The sequence below is a fragment of the Heloderma suspectum genome, chromosome 4, assembly GCF_057233095.1.
Source record: "Heloderma suspectum isolate Gila_16-S chromosome 4, 16-S_ref, whole genome shotgun sequence".
In the NCBI taxonomy this organism is placed as follows: Eukaryota; Metazoa; Chordata; class Lepidosauria; order Squamata; family Helodermatidae; genus Heloderma; species Heloderma suspectum.
In genome coordinates this window covers 117188597-117212895 of record NC_139461.1, presented here as the reverse complement: position 1 = coordinate 117212895, position 24299 = coordinate 117188597, and the positions used below count along the sequence as shown (strand labels likewise).

The 24299-nt window shown below is 41.7% G+C and overlaps 1 protein-coding gene across 1 annotated transcript in view; it reads left to right on the top strand.

Moving 5' to 3' along the window:
- The window catches only part of ZCCHC2 (zinc finger CCHC-type containing 2), a 52978-nt gene that overhangs the window by 12380 nt on the left and 16299 nt on the right, over window positions 1-24299 (top strand). Inside the window, exons 4-13 of the mRNA XM_084850516.1 lie at window positions 2169-2240; window positions 4327-4439; window positions 6162-6256; window positions 8086-8169; window positions 9942-9999; window positions 11013-11148; window positions 12738-12802; window positions 17042-17136; window positions 21128-21256; window positions 22708-24147. Coding sequence (XP_084706642.1) covers window positions 2169-2240; window positions 4327-4439; window positions 6162-6256; window positions 8086-8169; window positions 9942-9999; window positions 11013-11148; window positions 12738-12802; window positions 17042-17136; window positions 21128-21256; window positions 22708-24147 — 2287 coding nt within the window. The remainder of the gene's footprint in view (window positions 1-2168; window positions 2241-4326; window positions 4440-6161; window positions 6257-8085; window positions 8170-9941; window positions 10000-11012; window positions 11149-12737; window positions 12803-17041; window positions 17137-21127; window positions 21257-22707; window positions 24148-24299) is intronic.

Below are 24299 nucleotides of genomic sequence, written 5' to 3'. Positions count from 1 at the left end.
AGTTTATCTTAAGCCACATTCCTGGTTCACATGCAACAACAAGCCAGAAATTGGGCAAAGTGAAACTGAATCCTGGTTTGTTCCTACTCCTAGCCACGTGGGGGAAGGAGAGGCTTTACCTGAGTATCTTTCTGCTTATGTATGTAGTGCTAAATCGTAGTTTAGCACTGGGTGTGAACTCTTCCACAGTCTAGTGGGATTTTCACCAAAAACTAATCTTCAGCATACTTATGGTTTGTATGTGTGAGGTTTATACCCATAGCTGCTGCTTTAATGCATGAAGTTAGATTTGTGTGTTGTTTAATTTTAAGACATAGGTAAGGCTTGTTGCTTGTAACTGATACATCCAAATGGTGTATATTGCTCTGCTGAGATTAGCACAAATGAGAAATTGTGGCAACTAGCAGGAAAAACTACCTCTATGTTCTGCCACAGGAGTAACAAATGTTTAAAAAGCTGTAGGCTACACAGGGAAGCAGAGTACCTTGTTCAAAAAGGTGTCAGGCTTTCTCTTGTGCTTGGAAAAAGATATAAGGCTTCCTCTTGTATTCCAGCAGTGTTTATTTTATTTATTATTCATACTTGTATACTGCTTAATATAATAAAATCCCTAAGCAGTTTACATATAAGATATTAAAATCACAGCTTAAAATACACTATTAAAAACAATTTCGGCGATAATAACAACAAAAGCAATATAATAAAATGGAGCAACAAAATGATTAATTATGATTAATTACAAGTCAATGAAAGCCTGCTTAAAGAAGTGTGTTTTCAGGAAGTGTTTAAAACATACCACATTTTCTGCATCCTGAACTGCCCAGGGGAGGGTGTTCCAGAGGGTGGGCACCAGTACTGAGAAGGCCCACTTCTGAGATGTTCCTTGGTGAGATTTTATTGATCGCAGAATGAACAACAAGACCTCCTCTGAAGATTTTAAAGGTCGGCTGGATCTATATAGGGGCAGGCAGTCTGCTAGGTTGAGGCTTTGTATGTCAACAACATAACCTTGAACATGGCTTGGTAACTAACAGGCAGGCAGTGCAGTTCTTTTAACACAGCTGTAATGCGAAAATGGTTGGGTGCCCCACTGAGCACTCAAGCTCCTGCATCCTGCACTGGCTCCAGCTTCCAAACCAGGCAGAATGGCAGACACACATAGTATTACAGTAATCTAGTCATGAGGTTACCAGTGCATGAATCACAGTGACTATGCTATCCCTATCCAGGAAGATAGGTAGTTGTTGCACGAGCCAAAGTTGGTAATCGGTGCTCTGAGGTCATCTGGGCCTACAGTGACAGAAATGGATCCAGGAGCACCCCTGTTCCTTCAGTGTTGTAGGTTGGAAGGGAAGGGTTGTTAACAATACATATGCAATACCATGCCTGTCGTTTCTTGCCTGTAATACCACCTTACTAGGCAATAGGTACAAATGGGACATGCATGCTTTGCTTCAATACAGCAAAAAGCAAAAAAGCTGAGCTTTGCCAGCTTCTAAAAGCAATGGATGTTTACTAAGCCTAGGCAAAGCTTGTGGAACCCTGCCAAATATATACTGAAATGATAGAATCTATGCCTTATAGCAACTTCCTTGTATACAAAGTAAGATGTGAGAGAGTATAGTGGGCTGCATGGGGATCTGTAAAAATAAATGTGTACTACTACATAGAAAAAATCTTGTTAAGATGCCAGATGGATGCTCTCACCTGATTGAGCAATGCTAATCTGTGCATGGATTCACAAAATTGGACCCTGTATATAAACAACAGCTCTGAGTTATTTTAGCAGCTTGTAAATATACCTTGTTATAGTAAAATAGAAATACAAACTTCAAAATATTGTAGAAAATACCCACTTGATGTGAAAGCTCTAAAATATTCTTAAATAAAAACAAGTTTTTCTACCCTCTGATTTTCATAACCTTTGACTACAAAATAGTATTTGATACATATTTCAGAGAACTTACTGCAGTGTGTCCTGTTTTATTAAAATATGAAATGAGCCAGCATTGGAACAGGACCCGGAGTTATATCTCTTTTTATTGCCAAATTCCTGAATGCCCAAAACTCTCTTGTTTCTATATGGTGCTTTAGTATCAAATGTATCGTACTTGTCCTGTAAAAGCTGAGTATTGCTATGTAATTTTGGTTTTTTTTTTTCTCATCAGGTAATCTGGTCAGATCATAGTATAACCTGTGTAAAAAAAACACACCAGGAACTACAGGAATTTCTATTAAAAGTAAGTATTCAAAAGAAATTGCATAATAAAAAAGGCAACTTATTATTACATTGTTGTATCCTAAGGTATAATGCTAGTTTGAGTGCTTGATCTGTAAGGTTGACCCGAAAAACCATTGATCCATCAGTGATATGGTTTGCACAACACAACAGCTCACCATGGCTTAATTTATCCACGGGGGCTGTTGCATTGTGCCAGGCACCCAGCTTACCATGTCTCTCCGTGTCATGCAAACCTAGGTTGCAGGGGTTGTTTGAGGGCTAGACAACCCCTACTGGGGTATCTCAAACACATACTGGATTAACACACAAATTTTGTATACATCTTGAGTTGGTGCTTGTTACAGAATGCTAACTATTTTATTAAGATTGGCTAGAAGGAGCGATTTCAAGTTGGCAAGTGATAGTAACTTTACATTTGGAAAATACTCCTTGTTTCAACTGTGTAACCACATCAGTGCACAGCCCATTTGTATATAGCCACTATAAACAAATTTATAGTTTGTTTATAGTATAGAGAGCAATTTGTGATTTTTAGGAAGGATGATGGCACTGAGAGTGGAAGCATGTAGGGATGTTACAAAAGGGGAGACCCATCTGTATTGGAAATGCAGGGATGATGATAGTGGAAGAGGAACTTCCTACTATATAGGGATCATGATCTATTGGGAGGGCTATTTTACTTCTATATCTGAATTAGCTTTTGGCTAATTGTAATGTAGGGGGAACTTTACAACTTGGTGATCACTACAAGTTTAAAAGTGTTAATTGTCTTAAAGTTGTCACTGCAGCATACTTGGAGAAGTCATCTCCTGATGGGCTTAGAAAATAACTTCTTAAACAATCCTATTATATATTCATATTCATGAAACCATATCTTAAGCTAAAGTCAAGTATAATTTAAAATTATCTGGTTTACTATAAAATGTGTGGGAAGTATAATAATAGCTATTGAGAAATAAACAATCAAAAATATTTTCTGGTATCTTTAAAATGTTAAACTGTTTATTGCGTTATAGTTGAAATGGAATTTCAGACCAAACACTGAAAGGAGTTTTTTATGCTTCAGTTCCATGGGAATGTCTTAATTACTAGGTACTGAAAGTATGCTACCTTACTCTAGAAATGTAAGACATGAATTGGAACTGATGGTGGTTCTATCTTTTCCTGTGTTTTAAATAGGATTTTAGACATGGGAACGATGCTGGAACTTTCTGGTATTAAAGATACAATGTGTGTGTAAAGTGATTCTGAAAAATGCCAAATCCACTGTTTAGTTTGGGAATATGGTTTCAAATATAAACTCTCACTACTAGTTGGTTTCTGAATGATTAGTAATACTTTTGTATGAAAGATGACAAATTTCATGTAGCCTACAGCATTGGCCTACTCTGGTACCTCCACTCCCTTCAGTCCTGAGCTGTTCCTGGCAAGCGATGGAAGCTGTTTAGGGCTTCCAAGAGGAGTCCCAGGGAGAGCAGGGTGCTTTGAAAGTGCAGATCTGACAGGTGTCTCTGCTCAGGTGGAGAGGAGGAAGTGTAGGGAGAACAGGGAGTTGAATGCCAGGGCAGTTAGCTGCTTTCATGATTATAGTGGCAGCTGTACAACATTTGGGCGGGCCCTGGTGCTGACTGGGAAGAGAGAGAAGGAGTAGAAGAGAGCAGTTCTGTTGACCACTGGGTATTGATCCCAATTAACTTTTCCCATGGGTTACTGGCCTTTCATAGAAAAAAGCTTGCCCGCCCTTAGTGTGGATAACGAATTACAATTGAGTATTGCAGAATATGCACAGTGTGGTGGCTTCTTCCTTGCCTGAAAGGAGTTTTACTTCTTATCAGAGTGGCTAACTGTGTTAAACTTGAATTGTCCTAATTCAGGTTTAGCACCTGCTTTTCATTCCAGTCTAAAAAAACAAAAACCACTTGAGAATTGGTCTTTATATTTCGGGGGGCAGCAGAGGAGGGCTGATAGTGCTAATCTAATTAGAATTGGAGCTGTTTGCCCTTGCTTTTTTAGATACTTTTTTATGGCTATTTTGATATGGGTTACTTTTATTTGCCAATAACTAACGTAACTCCTCTCATCAGCTTCCAAAGGATCTTTCTTCTGAAGCATTTGACAAGACTATTTTAGGAGCATTAAACCAGGGGTTCCAGAAGCAAGAAGAAAGGCGACACCCAGACTTAGAACCTATGATAAGGTAAAACTCTGAGCAATCAATATACTTATTTTTACTAAAAGACCTAATTTGAGTGGATTCTATTATTTCCCATTTTCTGTATGTAATTAATCTATTTAACTAGAAATCTGCATAGGAGGCTGCCTTATACCAAATTAGATTATTGATCCATCTACTTCAATATTGTCTATACTGACTGGTGGTGGCAGAACATGTGTTTTGCCACTGAGCTACAGCCCTTCCCACTAATCTGCAACTACAGAATCTAATAAGCAAGAAGTCAGTGAGCCAGCGTAGCTATAGTTGCTTTTCACAACACAAGCTGGTAACTCCAGAATTCTGAGTGTGTTGGGTTTCTCTCCCCCCACCCCCACCACACACACACACATACTTTTTTTTTGAAGGGGAGAAGAAAGGGAAAAGAGAAACATTTCCCATCCTTCACTTGAAGAGCAGTGCTAAACAAGAAGGCAATAATTGCTTTAAATGCCTTTCTGCAGCCTCCCATCAGCTCCAGCCAGCATGGCCAATGGTCATGAATGCTGGGAGTTATAATTCAAAACATCTGGAGGGCATCAGGTTGGTAAAGACTGGCTTAAAACGTCGGAAACCAAAGTGATGGCTTAGTAGAGCACATGGGACTTGTCTGCAAGTTAATTCACATGTTTCTGGTTAAGTACTTCTACTCGAGGACATGAGGCAAAAATCCCTGGGGGAAAGGCAGGGTCATTTCACACATGTGTTTAAGCTGTACCCATAACACTTTCTACATGCACACCTACAAATGGCTAGTTGTTACAAGGCTGCCAGTGCATAAGAGTGTGCATGTGAGAACATTCCTGCCATCCCTATGGGGTATTCTGGCCCCACCTCCACCTACCAGGTATCCATGTGTTAGATGCAATACTTGCATTGTACACTGCATTGTACATGTAGAGCTTATACAGTGTGCATGGGCCCAAAACACATACTATTCAACCCATATAAGAACTTGGAAATGACTGTGCAGTTAGTTATAAAAGTTAAAAACAATACAGTGAAGTACAGTTAAGAATCATAAAACAACACCAGAGCATTACACGAGAGCCAGTGTTTAAAATTGGTTAAATGCATGACAGAGTACAAAATAGGGCATGCTTACAAGCCAGAAGGGCAAGGAAAGCTGTTCGAGGGAGGGTGGGGAGGCAGTTTCAAAGATGTGAGACCACAAACCCTAAATGTTTTATCTGACCCAAAAATGCCCAGTGGACAGAAGCAGGACAGGCATGTCCTGTGAGTGAGCATAATCCTTTCCCATCACACATAGAACCTTAACATCTCATTCAAACTGGTCCAGTATCAGATGTGCAAGTAACAGATATTTGTTCATCTGTATATCATACAGATTTATATGCCAGACACTTGGAATATACTTCAGCTGTCCATTCTGTGTGCATGTGGTACCAAACACATAATGTGTGAAGTGATCTTTATTCTGCGTCAAGAGTTGGGTTTTAGCACAAGTCTAGATTGACTTCCCTCTGTGCCCTGCCCCAAATAGAATATGGATTAGAAAAGGCTGGAGTCAGATTAACGGTGTCCTGTCCTGCTCTTTTTGTCTAGGGACTTGTTCACACACTTGCCATTCTGCGTGTTTGAGTTTAAAGAAAATATTTGTTGAATTAATTAAAGTAAAACCTAGTTTTAGTCTTAAATTAACCTTGGTTGGATTCTTAATATAAGCGTATTTCCATATATTTTTAGGCAGCTGTTTTCAACTACATCACAAGCTTTTCTCCAGAATCAGAAAGTAAACAACTTCTTTCAGTCTCTGTCCTCGGAATCTTTGCATGCTCACAGTAAGAAGCTTCTAATTATTCTAATTGTATTATAAAGTCATATGAAGCAATTAATGAGTCCGATAAGCTGACATGCTTATGTTTAAGAGACATTTCCATTGACTTCAGTGGGACTAAAGGTTAAATCCAAATTCTTCACTTGAACTTCAGTTGTAGATCTGGCAATATGTATGTCAAATGCTCTTGACTATATCAGCCTGAGGATAGTCGCTTTGTGTTGTGTCCAATGGTTCTGTGAGCAGAAGGCAGTTTGTGCCTTCCCCCCCCTCAGCCCACTTTACCCAAAAAACTCTTTCCAGGGGGTGAGGGGTCGCAGTGGGAGGGTGGAATTGCCTGAAATTTGGTGGAGGGTTCTGCAGGGAAGAGGAGGGGAAGAGAGAGCTTGTTTGGATGAGCTGCCTTCCACTTGCATAATGGTTGGATACAACCCTAAATTTTGAATGCTGCATTTTTCTTTTCTCCCTAGTTTTAACTTTTAGGGTCCACACACACACTCTGCATTGAAAGCTATGGATGCTCTAAGTCCTTGTTCCTGTAGACCAGGGGTGGGGAACATGTGGCCCTCTAGATGTCTGGCCAGCATAGTCAAATTGTGAGGGATGATGGGAGTTGCAGACGAACAACATCTGAAGGACCACACATTCCCCATCCCTGCTCTAGACAAATGGAGCAGGATATGTTGGCCTTGGTGTAAGACTGAAGTCATCAGTTATTAGGATCTGCTACTTGGCTCCAGTAAATACCATCATGTACTTTATTAGCACAGTTGACTGGTCCTGCCTAGCACATGTCCTTGGAGCTACTTACCAGAGTTCTATCTCTCAGGGGTGATCCTTGATGATTACGTACTTAGAGAAAGCACCAATTTATTCAGTAGGTGCTACTTCATGTATACTAAAACTTGTATTAAAAAGTGCAGTGGGCTTCTCATTTAAGGCAGTCGACTGCAAAGAGTTAATTCTAGCCTTTTAAAAAATACATTTGCCAGGTTTGGACAATTAGCGGAGGAAAAGAAGCCACTGTAGCTTGCATACCCACCATTTCCCTAAGTTCCCTCACTGCAGTGTAAGTTGCCATGTCATCCAAACCCAGAGAGGTGTGCAGTGGGGGTGGCTTCCAAACCACCCTGTAACCCCAGCAACAAGACATATGGGTTGTGGAGTGGTATGGAAGTCACCCCCTGCTGCACATCTTGCCAGGTTTGAACGATGCAGCAACCCATGCCATGGCAAGGGTGATTAGGAAAATGGTGGGTGTGAGGCGGGGAAAAGAAGCCACAGTGGCTTCTTTTTCCTGCTGATCATCCAAACCCGGCCACTGTTTCAGTATCCAAAGTCCTCACTGTTTCAGTATCCAAAGTCTTATACTTGCATATGTCAGCTTGAATGAAAACCAAGAATGTCAGTAAATAGGAATAGATGAAATGAATACTGAAAATGGAAGGCCCATTAGTAGAATAGAATAGGGTTTAATAAATTAGTCCGATGACCATATCAAAGAGGACAAGATAAAATACTTTTAAAATTCCATGTAAAAGTAAAGATCCTAGCAGAGCCACCCTTTCAGCTCCTTACCAAGTTTAAGGTGTTAATTTATCAGGGAAAGGTAACTTCAGCTATTGTTGTCCTTTAAATATACCATTTTCTTCCATTGCACCATACAAAGGCAGTCCGATATTAGTATCTTGGAGGAGATTAATGCAGTTAGCTGCAATATTTGCTCAATTGCCTTAGCTTCTAATTTTTCATAATTCTCTGTAAATCTACCTAGCTGTTCTAATTAAGCTTTTGAAATAATGCTTTTTGAAGTTGTTCACTGTTACCTTTCAGATAACTTCCAGTCCACTCTGAAGACATCTAAGGTGCCAGAGCACTTCAAGGAGGATAGCTCAGAAGCTTCAAGTCAGGAGGAAGGTAAACGCTGAGATTCTGGGCTGTCATAGTAGTATACTTGCTTTTGTGAAAGTACAGAGCATCAAGGGTGAAAACTACTGGGAACTGAAGTACCAAAGCATATTTCTATTCTGCCTCATCAAATATTTGAGGTGAATTTGCTGGATCACATACTATTTTACCCAAATACCTGGGTCTATATTTATTCTGCCTTGGCAGTGTAGCAATTGTTCAAGCCAGAAAGCTAAATGTACACAGTCTTGGCTAGAGGGCAGGGAAGGCTTGAATCAGTAAGACCAACTATGCAGGGCGTGTAATAAAGAAAGTTATATATTTTGCCTTGAAATATCTGCACAGCTGGGGCACTGTATTACTATAGTTCTGGTCTTTCCTTGAGGGTAAATCTTGGAAGGTGTTGGTGGGAGACTGCTCTACCCTTATGGCTATAGCCTATGGAGTGCTCCAAGGTTCTATCTTGTCTCTCATGTTATTAATACCTACATGAAATTATTTATGAAGTTGTTCAGGAATGAAGGCGGGGGCAGTTGGTAACTGGTATGCTGATAATGCCCAGCTCTTTCTCATTTTCATCAAATTCCAGAATGACAGTTGGGATGCTGAGCCAGTATCTGGACTTGGTGATGGACTAGATGAAGGCAAATAAACTCAATTTAACAAGACACAGAAAATTAGACTGTTGTGATGCACTTTTTGTGGGACTGCTTTTAAAAAGTGTTCAGAAACAACCTGTCCAAAAGGCAGCAATAAGGGTACCAGGGCATGTGTACAAAGTGTCCACTAAGAGTACTGGGGCACAGGGTATATCATCCTTTAATTTACATTTAACTTCACTGGTTCCCATTTGATATCCAAGCTTAATTCAAAATGTTAGCATTGATCTTTAAGCCCTAAATGATCTATGACCAAGATACCTTAATGATCGCCTCCTCCCCTACCTTTGATCATAATTTGATGCCTTGCTCCATATCCCCGACCTCAATGCATGGCCACACAAAACAGGGCCTTTTAATGGTGGCCCTGACCCCCTCCCAAGGGAGATCTGCTTGGTGTGAGCTCATTTTACTTTGCAGGACTGCAAAGTTGGGAGTCAAAGCATCTTCCAGTCAACCATCTATGAAATATGTACAATGCATACAGTCAATAACAACCAAAAGTATTAGCAAGCACAAACTGGCAAAACATTAATGTTTACCACATTCGGTCTTAAGCTTGAAGGGACAGCTGGAAGGGAAAGCTCTTCAGCTTCCTCTGAAAGCTTGACAAGTTGAGCTAAGATTGCTGGGGAACATGAACAGGAGGGTGCTATTGCACTCGTGACATACTTGTGAGTTTCCCATGGTCAGCTGGTTGGCCACTGTGTGAACAGAATGCTGGGCTAGATGGACCTTTGATCTGATCCAGCACAGCTCTTCTTATGTTCTTAGGATATTTCTGGTGGTGGGAAGGACAACAGATATTAGGCTTTACCAGATAGTTTCTCTACCTGATACTTCATGGATCAGGGATTCATCAGCTGATCTTTTACTTGAAGTACATAATAATGAGGGAGAAAAAATCAGTATGGAATACTGAATCTAGGCCGTGTAGGCTTTCAAGGTGGCAACCAGCACTTGGGTTGGCTATGGGTTAGAATAAAATAATGGCATACAGAATTAATTTATTTTCAAAGTCTTACTCTATGTAACCTCTTGCGGTTCAAATTCAGTCTTTAATTTGGGTTTAATTAAAGCTAATTTAATCAGTAATGTATCTTTTTTTCCTTTTCCATCCAGAAATGATACAGCACACAACAATTCATAAGAAACATAATGGGAAATGTCCTGTGGCCAAGTAGGTATTAAATTTATGTTGAATGTTATTCTTTTCTCATTTAAACAAATTCATTTGATGCTTGATTCCTGCCAGGAGTTTAGAATTGCATTCTCAACCTGTTAACCTAGGATTTAAATTCAGGGGTCCTAAAATGGGAATTGTTAGTACAGAAGTTGGAGACATACAGAAGTTGGAGACATAACTGGAGAGTTGTAGTTTGCAGTGCAGTGCATCATTTGATCTTGGCATTTGCAGTATCAAGTGAATGGAAAAGTAGTGGAACTGAGAAATGAGCTTCTGACATAGATGGTTGTGAATGCAAATACTGGGGAATATCCTGTGATAATTTGTGAGTCTGTCTCTAGATTCAGGAAAATTTTGGTGCAGTACATACCTTCTACATACATTGGTTCAAGCAACTTGAAACAGGGTTGTTTGAGGAACAATTAACATGAGCAAGTGTTATTAGGAACTTTAGAGTGAACTATGCTGCCTCAGCTTTGCGAGTAACTAGTGTGGCTGAATGCTTGACATTCTATGCAGCTCATGAGCACACTTCACCATACCCAGCATCTTACCTTTTCAGCATGACTTCAGGGCCATCCCTGATGTGGCAGCTCATATTAGTTTGGCTGCAACACTCTTTAATCAGGAAAAGTACATCATGAGCGCTTATTCTCTTACATGATTTTAAGATAGATAGATAGATTTTTTTTTTTTTAAGACCATCAGAAAAAAGTGTGTGCTGCTGCCTGCTTGCAAGATTGTTACAGTTATAAGGCAGAGGCAGAATAGCAGTGCTGAAAGAGATGAAATCAGGTAGATGGACAAATGCAGTTGCTACTTACCCCAACTGAGTAGATCAGTGGCACTTGCCATTTTGTGCTAGAGGAATCCGTAGACAGAAACATGGTCTTTGAAATCTAGCAAAAACCAGTGATATTGGAAAAGGCACATTTTGATTTCTTTGGATGGATTTGCAAGGTTGGAGATATCTTCAGTCACAGAATCTTATGTGTTTCTTATAACAGCACCGTTAGCACAAAATGTTCTTCGCTGGATGGCTTTGACATAACACATTCTGAACACAATGGTTCTGTGGCAGACTGGAGAAGAAAAGGCTGTGCTCTTCAGCAGCACCCAGAACATTGTACACTACTCGATCAGGTATTTCATTTTCATTCCAGAAAGTGCATATTAGTAAATGGCAGCAGAACTTCATATTAAGAGGCATAGTGACTTCCAAGTCTCACTGAATTCAAGGGCTTCATGTTTAATATTTGGAAGTAGGAATTTGTTTTATTGAGTAGCAACATTGCTTTTCACAACTTAAAGAAGGGATGATGAACGTATTAACATCTACAGGCTGAGTGGCAGTTGCTTGGGGGGCATTTCATAAGGGGGAAGGGCATAGGGCATTGATCATAGGGGGGCAGGGGACTTGGAGTGAAAACATGTCTCAGATACTTTTGGAGCTTTTCTTTTTTTTTCAGGGAAGGGCATTTAACAATTCATAATTGGGATGTGAGCCTTTTCATACTATCTTTGACTTGGGCAGTGCTGTTCCTCACCATAATTTGGGTGAGAAGCAGACATGCCTAAGTCAAACCTAGTTTGTCACACACCTTATAGTGTGCCGCTTTGGGACTGGATGGTGCCACTCTGTGTGAACTTGAGCGATTGCCATCCCATCTTCCTGGCTACTGGAAGAGATAATTGGTACTTTCATGAGGGATCAGATTGCTGTTATGATTTGCATGACAGTAACAGCCCCCAAATGGTGCCACTGTGTGAGCACTGTCAAATTGCAAGCAGCTCCTGCATGCTCTTGAGCCGGTTAAGTAGGGGCCAGGTTTACTCTGAATTTGGGATTTAAAGTAAACTGCTTAAAACAGTGTTAAATCATATAAGTTCAGTGCTGTATCTACACATTTCTCAGTATCTACACAAGTTAATTCAAGTTCTGCTGCGATGAACTATGAATTAATGTAAACTGTTGTAGTGGAGTGGTTTATTAAACAAAGTGGTAAGTGGGATTCTAAACTATTTGTTCATATTTGACTTCGCATTAGTCATTCTTGAGGCAGTATCCAATAGGGTTCCTCTGCGTATGGCCAGCACCACTGGTTCTACTCAGTGCACAGTCAGCCCACAGTCCTGGTCTGCAAGCGGCCACTACCTCTTGCAGCAGCAATGTAATACTTCTGGGGGCAAACCTTGAAATGAATAGAAATGCAAATTTCTGGAAGGAGCAGGTCATACCCCTTCCAGAAATGAGTGTTTCCATTCATTTGAGGGCTTGCTCCCAGAAGCGCTACATCGCTGCTGCAAGAGGTAGTGGCTGCTCGTGGAATGGGACCAGCAGGGCCGGCTGTGTGCAGACCGGAACATGCGGTACTAGCTGTGTGCAGAAGAACCCTATTGCATACTGCCCTATCATTCCCCTTCCCCCAATATATGGGTAATTTATTGTGGCTGAGCTATTTACCTCACATTTCACTATGCAGATACACAAACTCAACCCTGAAAAATAATACCAGAAGTTGCTGCTCAAAAAGCAGCAGGGTGAATTTTAAGGGTTGCAGAGGGAGGGAGCTGTCTTTGTGGTTGCCCGTAGTCTCATTCTGAATGGTTAACTAATTGTTACATATTAGAAAGGTAACAATGTCTGTGCTGTCCCTTTGGCCTAAGTAAAATTGTAGAATTTGTTTGGCCTCTGAAATGGAAGGCTTTTGATCTGGTATCTTGTCGTCTAGCATACAGGAGAGAAGAGGAGCTTGCCTGTAATAAGCAAGAAGAAGGGAAAGCTGCAACCAGAAAAGTAGGTGTTAATTTCACTTTTAAAAGAAACTGAATTTTGGGCTATATATGTGGAATCAAATGTGTAGGAAAACTGACCGTGTGTGTGTGTGTGATGGGGGTGGGGGTAGGGGGTGATGTTTACAGAATTAAAACCAAAGTAATTAGTGGTCTCTGTCATCTACAATTTTAGGATGACAAACGAAACACATCTAGAATGTGGTGACCTACAAAAACACTAAATGTAACTTGGAATTTGTAAAAAGGTTTCAATAGCAGAGTTGGCTTTTAGTGTCCTCCCTCTGCTCCAGTTCAGAAGCACCTGAATGAGCTTGTCCTTCTTTTTAAATAGTGAATGTCTTGGTTCAGTGGCCTCACAGTTTGGCAGGACTTGGGCAATTCCTGCAGGAATTACCTGAAGCTGTACTTTTCTATTGTTGTTGTTCAGTCGTTCAGTCATGTCCGACTCTTCGTGACCCCATGGACCATAGCACGCCAGGCCTTCCTGTCCTGCGCTCTCTCCCAGAGCGTGCTCAAGTCTATATTCATTGCATCAGTGATGCTATCTAGCCATCGCATCCTCTGCCGTCCCCTTCTCCTTTTGTCTTCAGTCTTTCCCAGCATCAGGGTCTTTTCCAGGGAGTTTTCGCATTAGGTGGCCAAAATATTTGAGCTTCAGCTTCAGTATCTGTCCTTCCAATGAGCACTCAGGGTTGATTTCTTTTAGGATTGACTGATTTGCAGTCCAGGGGACTCCTAAGAGTCTTCTCCAGCACCACAGTTCGAAAGCATCAATTCTTCGGTGCTCAGCCTTCCTTATAGTCCAGCTTTCACAGCCATACGTTACTACTGGGAAAACCATAGCTCTGATTATGCGGACCTTTGTCGGCAAGGTGATGTCTCTGCTTCTTACTATGCTGTCTAGGTTTGCCATAGCTTTCCTCCCAAGGAGCAAGCATCTTTTAATTTCATGGCTACAGTCACCATCTGTGGTGATCTTGGAGCCCAAGAAAATAAAATCTGTCACTGCTTCCATTTCTTCCCCTTCCATATGCCAGGAAGTGATGGGGCCAGATGCTATGATCTTCGTTTTTTTAATGTTGATTTTCAAACCAGCTTTTGCAGTCTCCTCTTTCACCCTCAACAAGAGGCTCTTTAGATCTTCTTCGCTTTCTGCCATTAGGGTGGTATCATCTGCGTATCTGAGGTTGTTGATAATTCTCCCAGACAGGTAAGGTGGTCTGGTACCCCCATCTCTTTCAGAATTTGCCAGAGTTTGTTGTGATCCACACAATCAAAGGCTTTAGCGTAGTCAATGAAGCAAAAAGAGAAGTTTTTCTGGAATTCTCTTGCTTTCTCCATGATCCAGCGAAAGTTGGCGATTTGATCACTAGTTTCTCTGCCTCTTCGAAACCCAGCTTGTACTTCCGGTAGTTCTCGGTTCGCATACTGCTGAAGCCTAGCTTGTAGGATTTTGAGCATAACCTTGGTGGCATGTGAAATGAGCGCAATTGTATGGTAGTTTGAACACTCTTTGGCATTGCCCTTCTTTGGAATTGGATTTTGGGGTTGTTAAAAGATTGTTAGGGTTGGGGTATCAAAGGATGCCAGGATGAACACTCACAAGCCTTGGGGAGAAGGAGATCAGCAGAAAGCAGGGGTGGGTGGAGGGAAATTCAAATAAGATTTGTAAGAGAAATAAAACAGACTACCAGGGCTAACCGTCTGGAAAGAAAAATAAAGGATCTTCAGGGGAAGGCAGACAGGGATGTTGCAGGTTTCAGGAAGAGAGCTGGAGATTCTAGGGTAAATATATGCTGTTTTGCATTGTGATGGGGGACAGGTTGCATCCAAAGCTTAATGGATAATCCCCAGTGGTGGTGAGCTCCTTGGATTTCTACAGTGCTTTCTGCATAGTGTCCTTTACTCCTCAGAGCACTCAAAGCCAATCAGTAGAGTGAAACAATGGGCCTTGTTTCAGTAGAGTGAAACAACTATGGCATTTGTGTCCTCAGGGGATCTCACACCAGCTGAATAGCTGGTGACATCACTTTGTACATATCAATAGACACTTTTAGGCAGAAAAGCTTGTGTGTACTTACAACATAATTTGTGGTCAGTAACTCACTTTTTCAAGCAAAATGGAAACTTCTGGAGTCAAGATGTTAGGGAAATACCTAAAATCATAGGAGAACTTCACTCTTCTGGCTACAGCAGTATTATTTTAAGTATGGTACAGAGTTCGCAACGAAGAGAAAACTCCCTGGAAAAGACCCTGATGCTGGGAAAGACTGAAGGCAAAAGGAGAAGGGGACGGCAGAGGATGAGATGGCTAGATAGCATCATCGATGCAATGAATATGAATTTGAGCACACTCCGGGAGAGAGCGCAGGATAGGAAGGCCTGGCGTGCTGTGGTCGATGGGGTCACGAAGAGTCGGACACGACTGAACGACTGAACAACAACAGTAGAGTTCACAGTTCCCAAGTGTAGTCGGCAATTGAGTAGAAGTCTCAATTAGGGATGAGGGGAATATTTGAAGAGAGGGGTTCAACCCAGACCCTCTGTTCTTTAATAGATGTTTCCCATTTAGAGTTAGCCCCAGACCCAGTCAAGTCTAGATTGGGCTCAAAATTGGTCTTGCTCCTTCCCTGAAGCAGTTAGTTAGTTAGTTAGTTAGTTAGTTAGTAATTAATTAATTAATTAGTGAAGGAGGGTGGGGTATAGCAAGCGGCAGGAGGGCTTTCAGGCATAGTTACTCCACAGCTTGAAATACCACTTTTGAACATGTGCAGGAGCATCATTTCAGGCTGTTGACTGATTGGGCAGCTGAGCCTGCCTGCAACAGAGGGAGGGTGCTTTCACTGCTGGTAACCCCCAGCCTCACAAAGATAAGGAGTTTTTAAACTGGGGGCTGGGGCGCGCTAAACGGGTCTGTTTTGGCCAGTGTTACTGATGTATACTCACAAAACCCCTTAACTTATTTAATAGGGATACTTGCAAACCCCCAGTCATTTTGAGACAATCTGGATCTCTAGAATTAGCATCTTATGAATTGCTGCTGTAATGTCAAAGGCACTGCACAGGCCACTTGACAGGAATCCCTTCATTAGCAATAAAAACTGTAGAATTGACCTCCCCCCCACTCCTCAGTGGTATCATCCTGAGGTAAAATAAGCTACATATTACTTGCGGGGGGCGGGGGGGGGGGAGGCTCTTTTCTTTCAGCCACTGGCAGGTCCTGTGGGGAAATCAGCTCCAGCATAAGTGATATTGGCTGCTGGTGCTTTTTTTTAAAGGGTGGATGGAGGGAAGAAGCTGAAAAAGAAAAGAAATGCAGTTTTTTACCATAAAAACAATAAGTTTAGCCACCAATAATAACTGTACTCAACAGTTCTGCCCAGGAGGAGGTGTGAGTTCTAATATGCCAAAATATTCATGTGCACTTCCCTTTTCCCTTGGAGGGAATGTCTCTCTGGAAATGGCCAAAGGACCCTATTAATCTGCCAATATGTAGGGCTGCTAGATGATGATTAAACATTTTCTTTGCCACATCTACCCCTTAAGATACGGGAGAAAAATCTTTGACTGTGTTTGCACAATCGGGGAAGGAAAATAAGCCATCGTTGTTTATTTCTCTGCCTTGAGCATACTGATTGCACACCGCAGCATTACCATAATTACCCTTGCCGGGCATAGTTTGTTGTGTTGTCCAAACCCAGCAAGGGTGTGTGGTGGGCGGGTTTACAAACTACCCCACAACCCATGGCTTGTTCTAGGGTTGTGGGGTGCTTTGTAGCCTAGCCTCGCCAGGCTCAGATGACATGACAAACCGTGCCCTGTGAGAGTAATTACGGTAATGACACATCATGCAACTGGTACACACGGGGTGGAGGAACAAGCTACGATGGCTTATTTTCCTTCCCCAGTCATGTGAACCTGGCCTTTGTTTTTCGGACTCGCTACAGATTTAATATTGTATATTCATGGTGCACAGATGCTGACTTGTTATCTAACAGGCCAATTATAGGTTTCCAGACACGGACAAAATATATAAGTACACGTAATGCATGTTAATGTATTACATTCATATAATTCAAATAACGACAGTAGTAGTGTTAAGGCAGTAGTTTTACCACTTTTGGCCTGGCCAGCACAACCTGTATCCCTGAACTTCTTTGTCCTTGATCCTAATTATGTACCTCATGGTGCCATGGGAAAATTACCATTTCCTTTGTCAAATGTTTATATTCCTACACAGAGATAAAGTAAAGAGATCTGACAGCAGGTTAACCATCAGAACGAACTGCGTAAGAGTTGCAGATGCTCACCATCCCCACCCAGGAATAGTAAAAGGTACGAAATATACTTAGGAGACTCTACAAGTGCAGTGGAGTTTCTCTCAAGAATTCTGTGTTGATTTATACAGTAAGTGATGTATTTGTCGAATATGCAATGTACTGTGTTGAGGTTTGCAATAGCAAGATGAGGCAATACTGTGTTTGGAGATGCCCCTTAACCAAAATCTAGTTTCCATCTGTAATATGTATGCTGATAGATTCTCCAAAAATAAATAAATCCCCCACATTCTTCTTCTTTTCTTTGTGCTGTTAGTTCCACATATGGATTCTGCACCTGCATAGAACCAACTTGGGACCATTCTAGAGCTTCATCCAGGAAGCTGCTTCTCATGCCCCTCAGCTCCAGCAGAGATCTTATATTATTTGTGCAGGCCTTGAGGGATGAAGCGATCACCATTGCATCCAGTTTTCTTCTGAGCACTACAACTGCAGCAGCTGAGGGAACTTATTTAGAGGGGACTTCTCCTTAGTGAACTATTCAACTGTTCATCTTTTTATTAATTACGGAGAGTTTCCTATTTCTTACTTTAGCTAAGGGTGTAACAGCTCTGTTTTATCAGTGATTCCATCTTCTTGTGTGCCAGTAGCATAATGGGGATGTTCAAAAAGTGCCATGGCTGTCAAAGTAGGGGCAGAGAAAGAGTACTTATTTTGGATGGACATGACCAGTGCTTGGTGAATTTCTGGTGACATGGGAAACAGTCTACACAGTATGCCTTTACCAAGACAAACGAAATGAGCCTGACATAACTGGTATTGCATTTGGGGCCTTGCCCTGGAAAAAGGCACTGATAGCCACCAAGCTCTGAGTATTCTGAAGAAGCTGTTTGATCAAAATCTCACCCTTGCCTCTCACCAAAAATCTCCAACTCTAGTCACTTGCTTTCAAGGAATCAGTACCTGGGTAGGGTTCAAAATCACCAGTCTTCCCCAACCTAGTGCCTTTCAGTGGTCATGGTGGCTAGGGATGATATCTGGAGGGCACCAACTCAGGAAAGACTACAAATCACCATCCAAATATGTAAAGTTCAGGATCTGAAATGGTGAGCTGTGCTTCTGTGATCCTCTCTAGGAGTCCCAGGAGGAGGAAATGTCATGTTGAGCCACTGCATTGATCCCCTCTGCCAGCTTTTTCTTCATCTGAACTAGTGGACTAGGTGTTCGGAAGACCTGGTTCCCAGGCAGCAGTCCCAAGTGACCTCCCCCATGATTATGGACGTATGCCCCATTGATGGGACTCTTAGAGCCTGTCCTACCAGAACAGATCCTTGACAGATTTGAACACCTATTGCAGGAGGTGAGCAACTTGTGACCCTCCAGATGTTTTGGCCTACAACTCCCATCAGCCCTAGCCAACATAGCCAGTGGTGAGGGAGGGATCATGGGAGTTGTAGGCCAAAATATCTGAAGGGCCACAAGTTGCTACCCCCTACCTATTGCATCTCCCTAGAACATTTTCTCCTGAACCCTGTCCTGTTGCACTGGATATTCAGGTCTTCTAATCCTTTTCAGAGGGCAAAATTGAAAGATCCAACCACACCTCTGTTGTGCACGGTGTCTCTTGGACAGTTCGTTCACCTCATCTAGAAGATTGTCTTCACTTTAATATTTTTATCCCACCATATTCTAGGGACTGTAAATGCCAAGAGCACATAGATTATTGATTTAACCCATGCTGGGGCTGGAGTTAACCTATCCATCTCACTCCCCAGATCTCCTTATGATTCAAACCCTAAGTGGCAACCAGTCATTGGATGCATAGCAAGATGGATGACTGGAACATATGCTCTTCTGAGGATTCTATCTCCACATCTCTGCACTGACAAACCCGCATTGTCATGTGGCTTACCCTTCATACTATAGATCTGACAACTTTGATAAAAGCACCTGATAAGATTGACCCCTTCCTTCAAGGTGTATCCGGTACTACATGCTTGCCTCTCTGATTAGAAAGATTGGTATCATAGGGAGCTATGTAATACCCTTCATTAATCTTACCCCAAATAAGTCTTAGCAATGCTCCAACATAGATCAGTGTAATTTTGGGGTCTAGATACTGGTCAGGTTTCTAGAGAAGCATGGGGAAAGCATTTTTTAATTAGTTTAATGACACTCTAGATGAAATGGCCAGTGTTGATGATATTCAGCAATCTGAATTTTTGTAGGAATGAAGTTGCATCAGTGGCATCTTGTAACAAAATAGGAAATTAAAGTCTTCCCTGCACTTAAAGGCAAGAAAGGGCCACATGATAACAGCAGTTCCATTATCTGCACCTCTTGATGCAGCAATCCCAACATCCGCTACAGCAGTCCCAGTGACCATCTCTTTGGTCCCAGTAGTTCCAGATCTTGCAGTGACTACAATCTTAGCATGTTCAGCATTAATCGCTACTCTTCAACACCAAAGCCTATAAATGGAGTGGGATGTAATTTTTTTCCCAACATCAGCTAGACAGGCCAGTCTGTTCTCCACTACAGTGCTGTTTCTCTCCATGCATAAAGACCGTGTCTTGGCTTGGCTTTGCCTTTCAAAGGTGATGTCTGACTGCCATCAGCCAGCCTTTTCCCCACTGACACCCTGCTTTGTTTACCATCTAGCCTGATGAAACGTTCTGGAAAACTTGAAACCTTGCACACAGTTTTATGACATTTTGGTTGGCCTAATAAAGGTATTGCTCTAATAGGAAGTTCGTTTGTTTGTTTTCTTATGGTCAACATGGCTACCTTTGCTTTTTGTTACCTTCCCTGATTGCAGGAAAGCCCCACACACGCTGTAGATCTGTGTGTACTTTGGTAGGCATCACACTTCAGGAAGAACAACTTTTTCATTTAATATGTCAATCCTAAGAATGGTCTGTGGGCCCAATGAAGGCTGGCTGCTACAATAGAACATCTGTTATGAACTTGTCAAGTAACTGATTCTGTCTAGAGTTGAGAGCTGTGCTACCCTGAGAATGGCTGTATACATTAAGAAGAGAAATACCTCTTGAAAGGGCAAACTTCCTGGCCCATGCCTTCCACCTTCATCAAATATGCAATGGACATACTTAGGAGAGCTGGCAAAGCATTTGGCAGAGTAATCCTTCACAGCCTGACACCTCTTAATCGCCTCTTCCACATGTCAGCAAGCCAATTACCCATATGTGGGATTGTACACAGACCATGAAGAAAATCAGTTTGTTTAACTGTAACTCATGTTCTTTGACTGCTTATCTGTGCAGTCACACTTTTCTTCCTTTCTTTCTGCAATTATGTCTCTTTCTTGGAAGAAAGATCTGTATTGCAATTGTAGAGGAAGTCTTTCTCTCCTCTTAAGGCACGTGTAGATAATGACATGAGGGGCAAAAGAGCTGGCTCCCTGGCTAGTGTGCTAGAATGTTCCTGCAATGACTCTGTAGAACTGGACAGATGATGTCTTAAACAGTAGCCAACACAACTCTTTCAAGGACAGGATGTACGATGGGGATGTTCAGATTTATTTGCAAGACTGAACTGAGGTCATGTATTTCCAAAATTGCATGGTCCAGAATCCAGATAATCATGCAGTAAATCCATGCACGCAAGGGAGGCCTGATTTTTTTTTCTTGAGCACCAGCTGTCCATGTCAGACTGCTTCTGAAACAAATGAAACTTCCAAAAGCATTATTATATGTTAGGGAGATTAGCTTTTTGAAGAGAAGTAAAAAAAAAACAACTGAGCATGCCTAAAGTAAAGAACTACTTTAGACTTTGTGTCTAAAGTAGTTCTTGGAATCTCAGCCATAGATTCTGTTATATTGCAACTGTAGTGTTGTGCAGTCTTAAGGGTTTTTATATTTGCTATTAGATTATAATTGTTTTGAAAGCTGCAGTGTTAAATAGAACTGTGTTCAGAGAGCTGGGCACTTTGGTGTCTAGAGAGCAGGTAAAAGATACGGAAAGACGCAAATATGCATACTAGTTCATGGTGTTTAGCAGTAACCTTGCCGATGTGAAATCTCTTCTAGATTCAAATTTAGACATTACAGTTGGACGTGACACATGTGGAGAAACCTCTTCAGAGAGTTACAGTTCTCCTTCTAGTCCACGGCATGATGGAAGGGAAAGCTTTGAAAGTGAAGAAGAAAAAGACAGAGGTTGGATTTGTGTATTTTAAAATAATACGAACATATAGAATCACTTTAGTGTGCTTCTCCTTTCATTTGGATTGGTGCACCCAGGTAATAGACCCCAGGAATAGATGTAGCAACCTTACTGACAACAAGTTAGTATATTATAAATTCGTCATTACTATCTTTGAGAAAACTGCAGTACATCTTCAGAAAAGTTCAGAACATCATACCACAATATAATCTGCAACCAACCTTGCAAAATTCCCAAATATAATATTTTCCCTACCTGTGTAACGATGTTCAGAGTGGCTTTAAACACTTCTTTTGAACCCATAAATCAAGACGTGACCATTCTATATAGCCACATCCTTTACATCTTTCTTGTATATCAACAAATCTCTACTCTTCATCAGTATTGTTAACAGTTCTTGCTTTATATTTATCTTCTAAAGTAAACTTAATTTATAATATGAACATGGATTTTGTCAGAGATGGGCTTTTAGCTTTTCTTTCACACAGATTCTGATCTGCCTTGCCTGTTCTTGAATTGATGTAACTTGCCAAATATATATATTGACTTGGTTTACACAACACTACAGCCTGCTGTGGCTTAATTTACTCACTGGGGCTGTTGCGTTGTGCCAGGTACCTGGCTTGCCGTGGCTTATGGTGTTGTGTGAACCTAAGCGACAGGTTGTTTGAGGATTAGACGACCCTCAAATAACCATGGCTTGTTTTAGGGTTATTTGAGAGTTACCTAACTTTCAAATAATCTCTGCCACCTGGGTTTGCACGACATGCTAAGCAGGTTGCCATGCAAAAATGATGGCCGTGGGCTCCCAACATAATGTGACAGCTGCAGCAGGAAAATTAGCCCACCCTGGACCATTGATTCAGGGTGGGCTAATGTTCATATGTCACTACTGTAGACATAGGAACATTGAAATTATGTGTTAAAATCTTAAGAATATTATTTGGCTTTTCAATATTACTTAAATAATTTAATTGGCGTTATTTTCAGTGATTTAAAAATACATTTTTTTGTATATCTGTATATAACTACTTCATAGGTTTCTCATTTAAAGGTTAACACACTCATGGAGGATAAAGCTATCCAAGTTAGTTGCTTCCTGTAAGCAAGTAATGGGAAGTCTGTAAATTTATATGTTATGTGCTTAATTAAAAAATAAGCAGGTCACTCACTGTACCTGTGCATCGCTAGATCTTATTTTCTCCCTTCCTCCCTACAAATGTGACTGACCAGAGACTTACTTGCTTGCAGACCTCCCATTATTTGCTTACAGGAATGGGAAATTGCAATAGCTGGCTGCACTAATCAGTGTAAATTAGAACCTTAATCTTTTCCTGCCTCGCTACTGTAGAATAGTCCTTGTGATACTTGAAGGTAGGGTTTAAGCCTGGGAAAGATCGGTTTTAGAACCTCGAATTGTTTAATGATGCCCTATTTTCCACAGACACGGACAGCAATTCTGAAGATTGTGGGAACCAAAATGTGATGAGGTTTACTGGTTATGGTGCTACAGACCTCAGTAAGCCACCTGCACAGATTTCAGTGAGATCAGACAATCGAAATATTGTAGAAGATCCTTTGAGTTCACCGTTTCAACACATTTCCTTTATGCCTGCCCTGCACTGTGTGGTGCTCAATGGTGCACCGAAGCCTGAAACAGTAGTTCCACCACCCATATCTGCTGATGGAAAAACACTGGGAATGGTGGTTGCAAATTCTGCTCCTGTTGGAATGGGTTCAGCTGGTGAATCTGAGAAACACATTGAACTTCTGTCTTCCCCCTTGGCAGCCAGTTTTGTTCCACCCTCAGTCCAACCTAATAGCCCTGCATTGCACTTAGCAATACACAGAATGAAAATATCTTCACCACAGGCATCATCTGAAAGTTGTGCAGTTAGTGGACCGCAACAACAAACAGGAAATCTAAGTATTGGATCACCAAACACTGCCTTTATCCCAGTCCACAACGCAGGTAACTTCCCAGGATCCACGGTTCCTACTACAGATCCAATCTCAAAACCTGCATCCCATATGATGGGCTTAAATCAAATGGTGCCTCACGTTGAGGGAAACACAGGAGTGATCCCTCAGCCTCCTAATCTGAAAGTAGTTGTTCCTGCAGCTGGTCTCTCCACAGCACTTCCACCAGCTCCTTTTACTGTACCAGTGACTCTTCATGCTACCAGTGTGTTGCCCAATCAAAGTGCACCCGTGCTGAACACTGTGGCATCAACACCACCACCTCCATCATCTGGTTTATGTGTTAGTCAGGTCCAGCCTAATGTTCCTCCTGCAATACCTACCCACACCCCAGGTCCTGCACCTAGTCCGAGCCCTGCTTTAACACATAGCACTGCACAGAGTGACAGCACATCGTATATTAGTGCTGTTGGAAATAGTAATGCTACTGGCGCTCTATTGTCTCCACAGCAGTTGGGGTCTGGGCCTTGTGGGTCTTGTGGTCGCAGATGCAGCTGTGGGACCAATGGAAATCTTCAGATTAACAGTTACTTTTATCATAACCCACTTCCTGGACAAGTCTACAGAGTTCCACCTCTCTTCCATGTGCAATCAATTTGCAGTGGTAGCTACCTCAACCAAGCACATCAAACCAATGGAACACAAATTCCTTTTTACTTGCCTCGGGGCCCATATGCAAATGGGCTGATGCATGACCCAGTAATGGGGAGCCAAACCAACTATGGTATGCAGCAAATGGCAGGATATGGGAGGTTCTATCCTATGTATCCAGCCCAAAATGTAGTTGCCAATACTAATGGATCAGGTCCCAAGAAGAATGGGAGTGTGTCCTGTTATAATTGTGGTGTTAGTGGGCACTATGCACAGGACTGTAAGCAGTCATCTATGGAGGCCAGTCAACAAGGTAATCATAACTCCCAACACAGTTGCTTCTAAGTTCACTTAGCTTCTATTATTGACCAGGCTGCCCCCATTCAGCTCTGTGAATCGTATGACTGTGTGTGTGTGCGTGTGCGCACACGTGCGCAGGATTGAGTGTAGAATCATTTTAGTAGT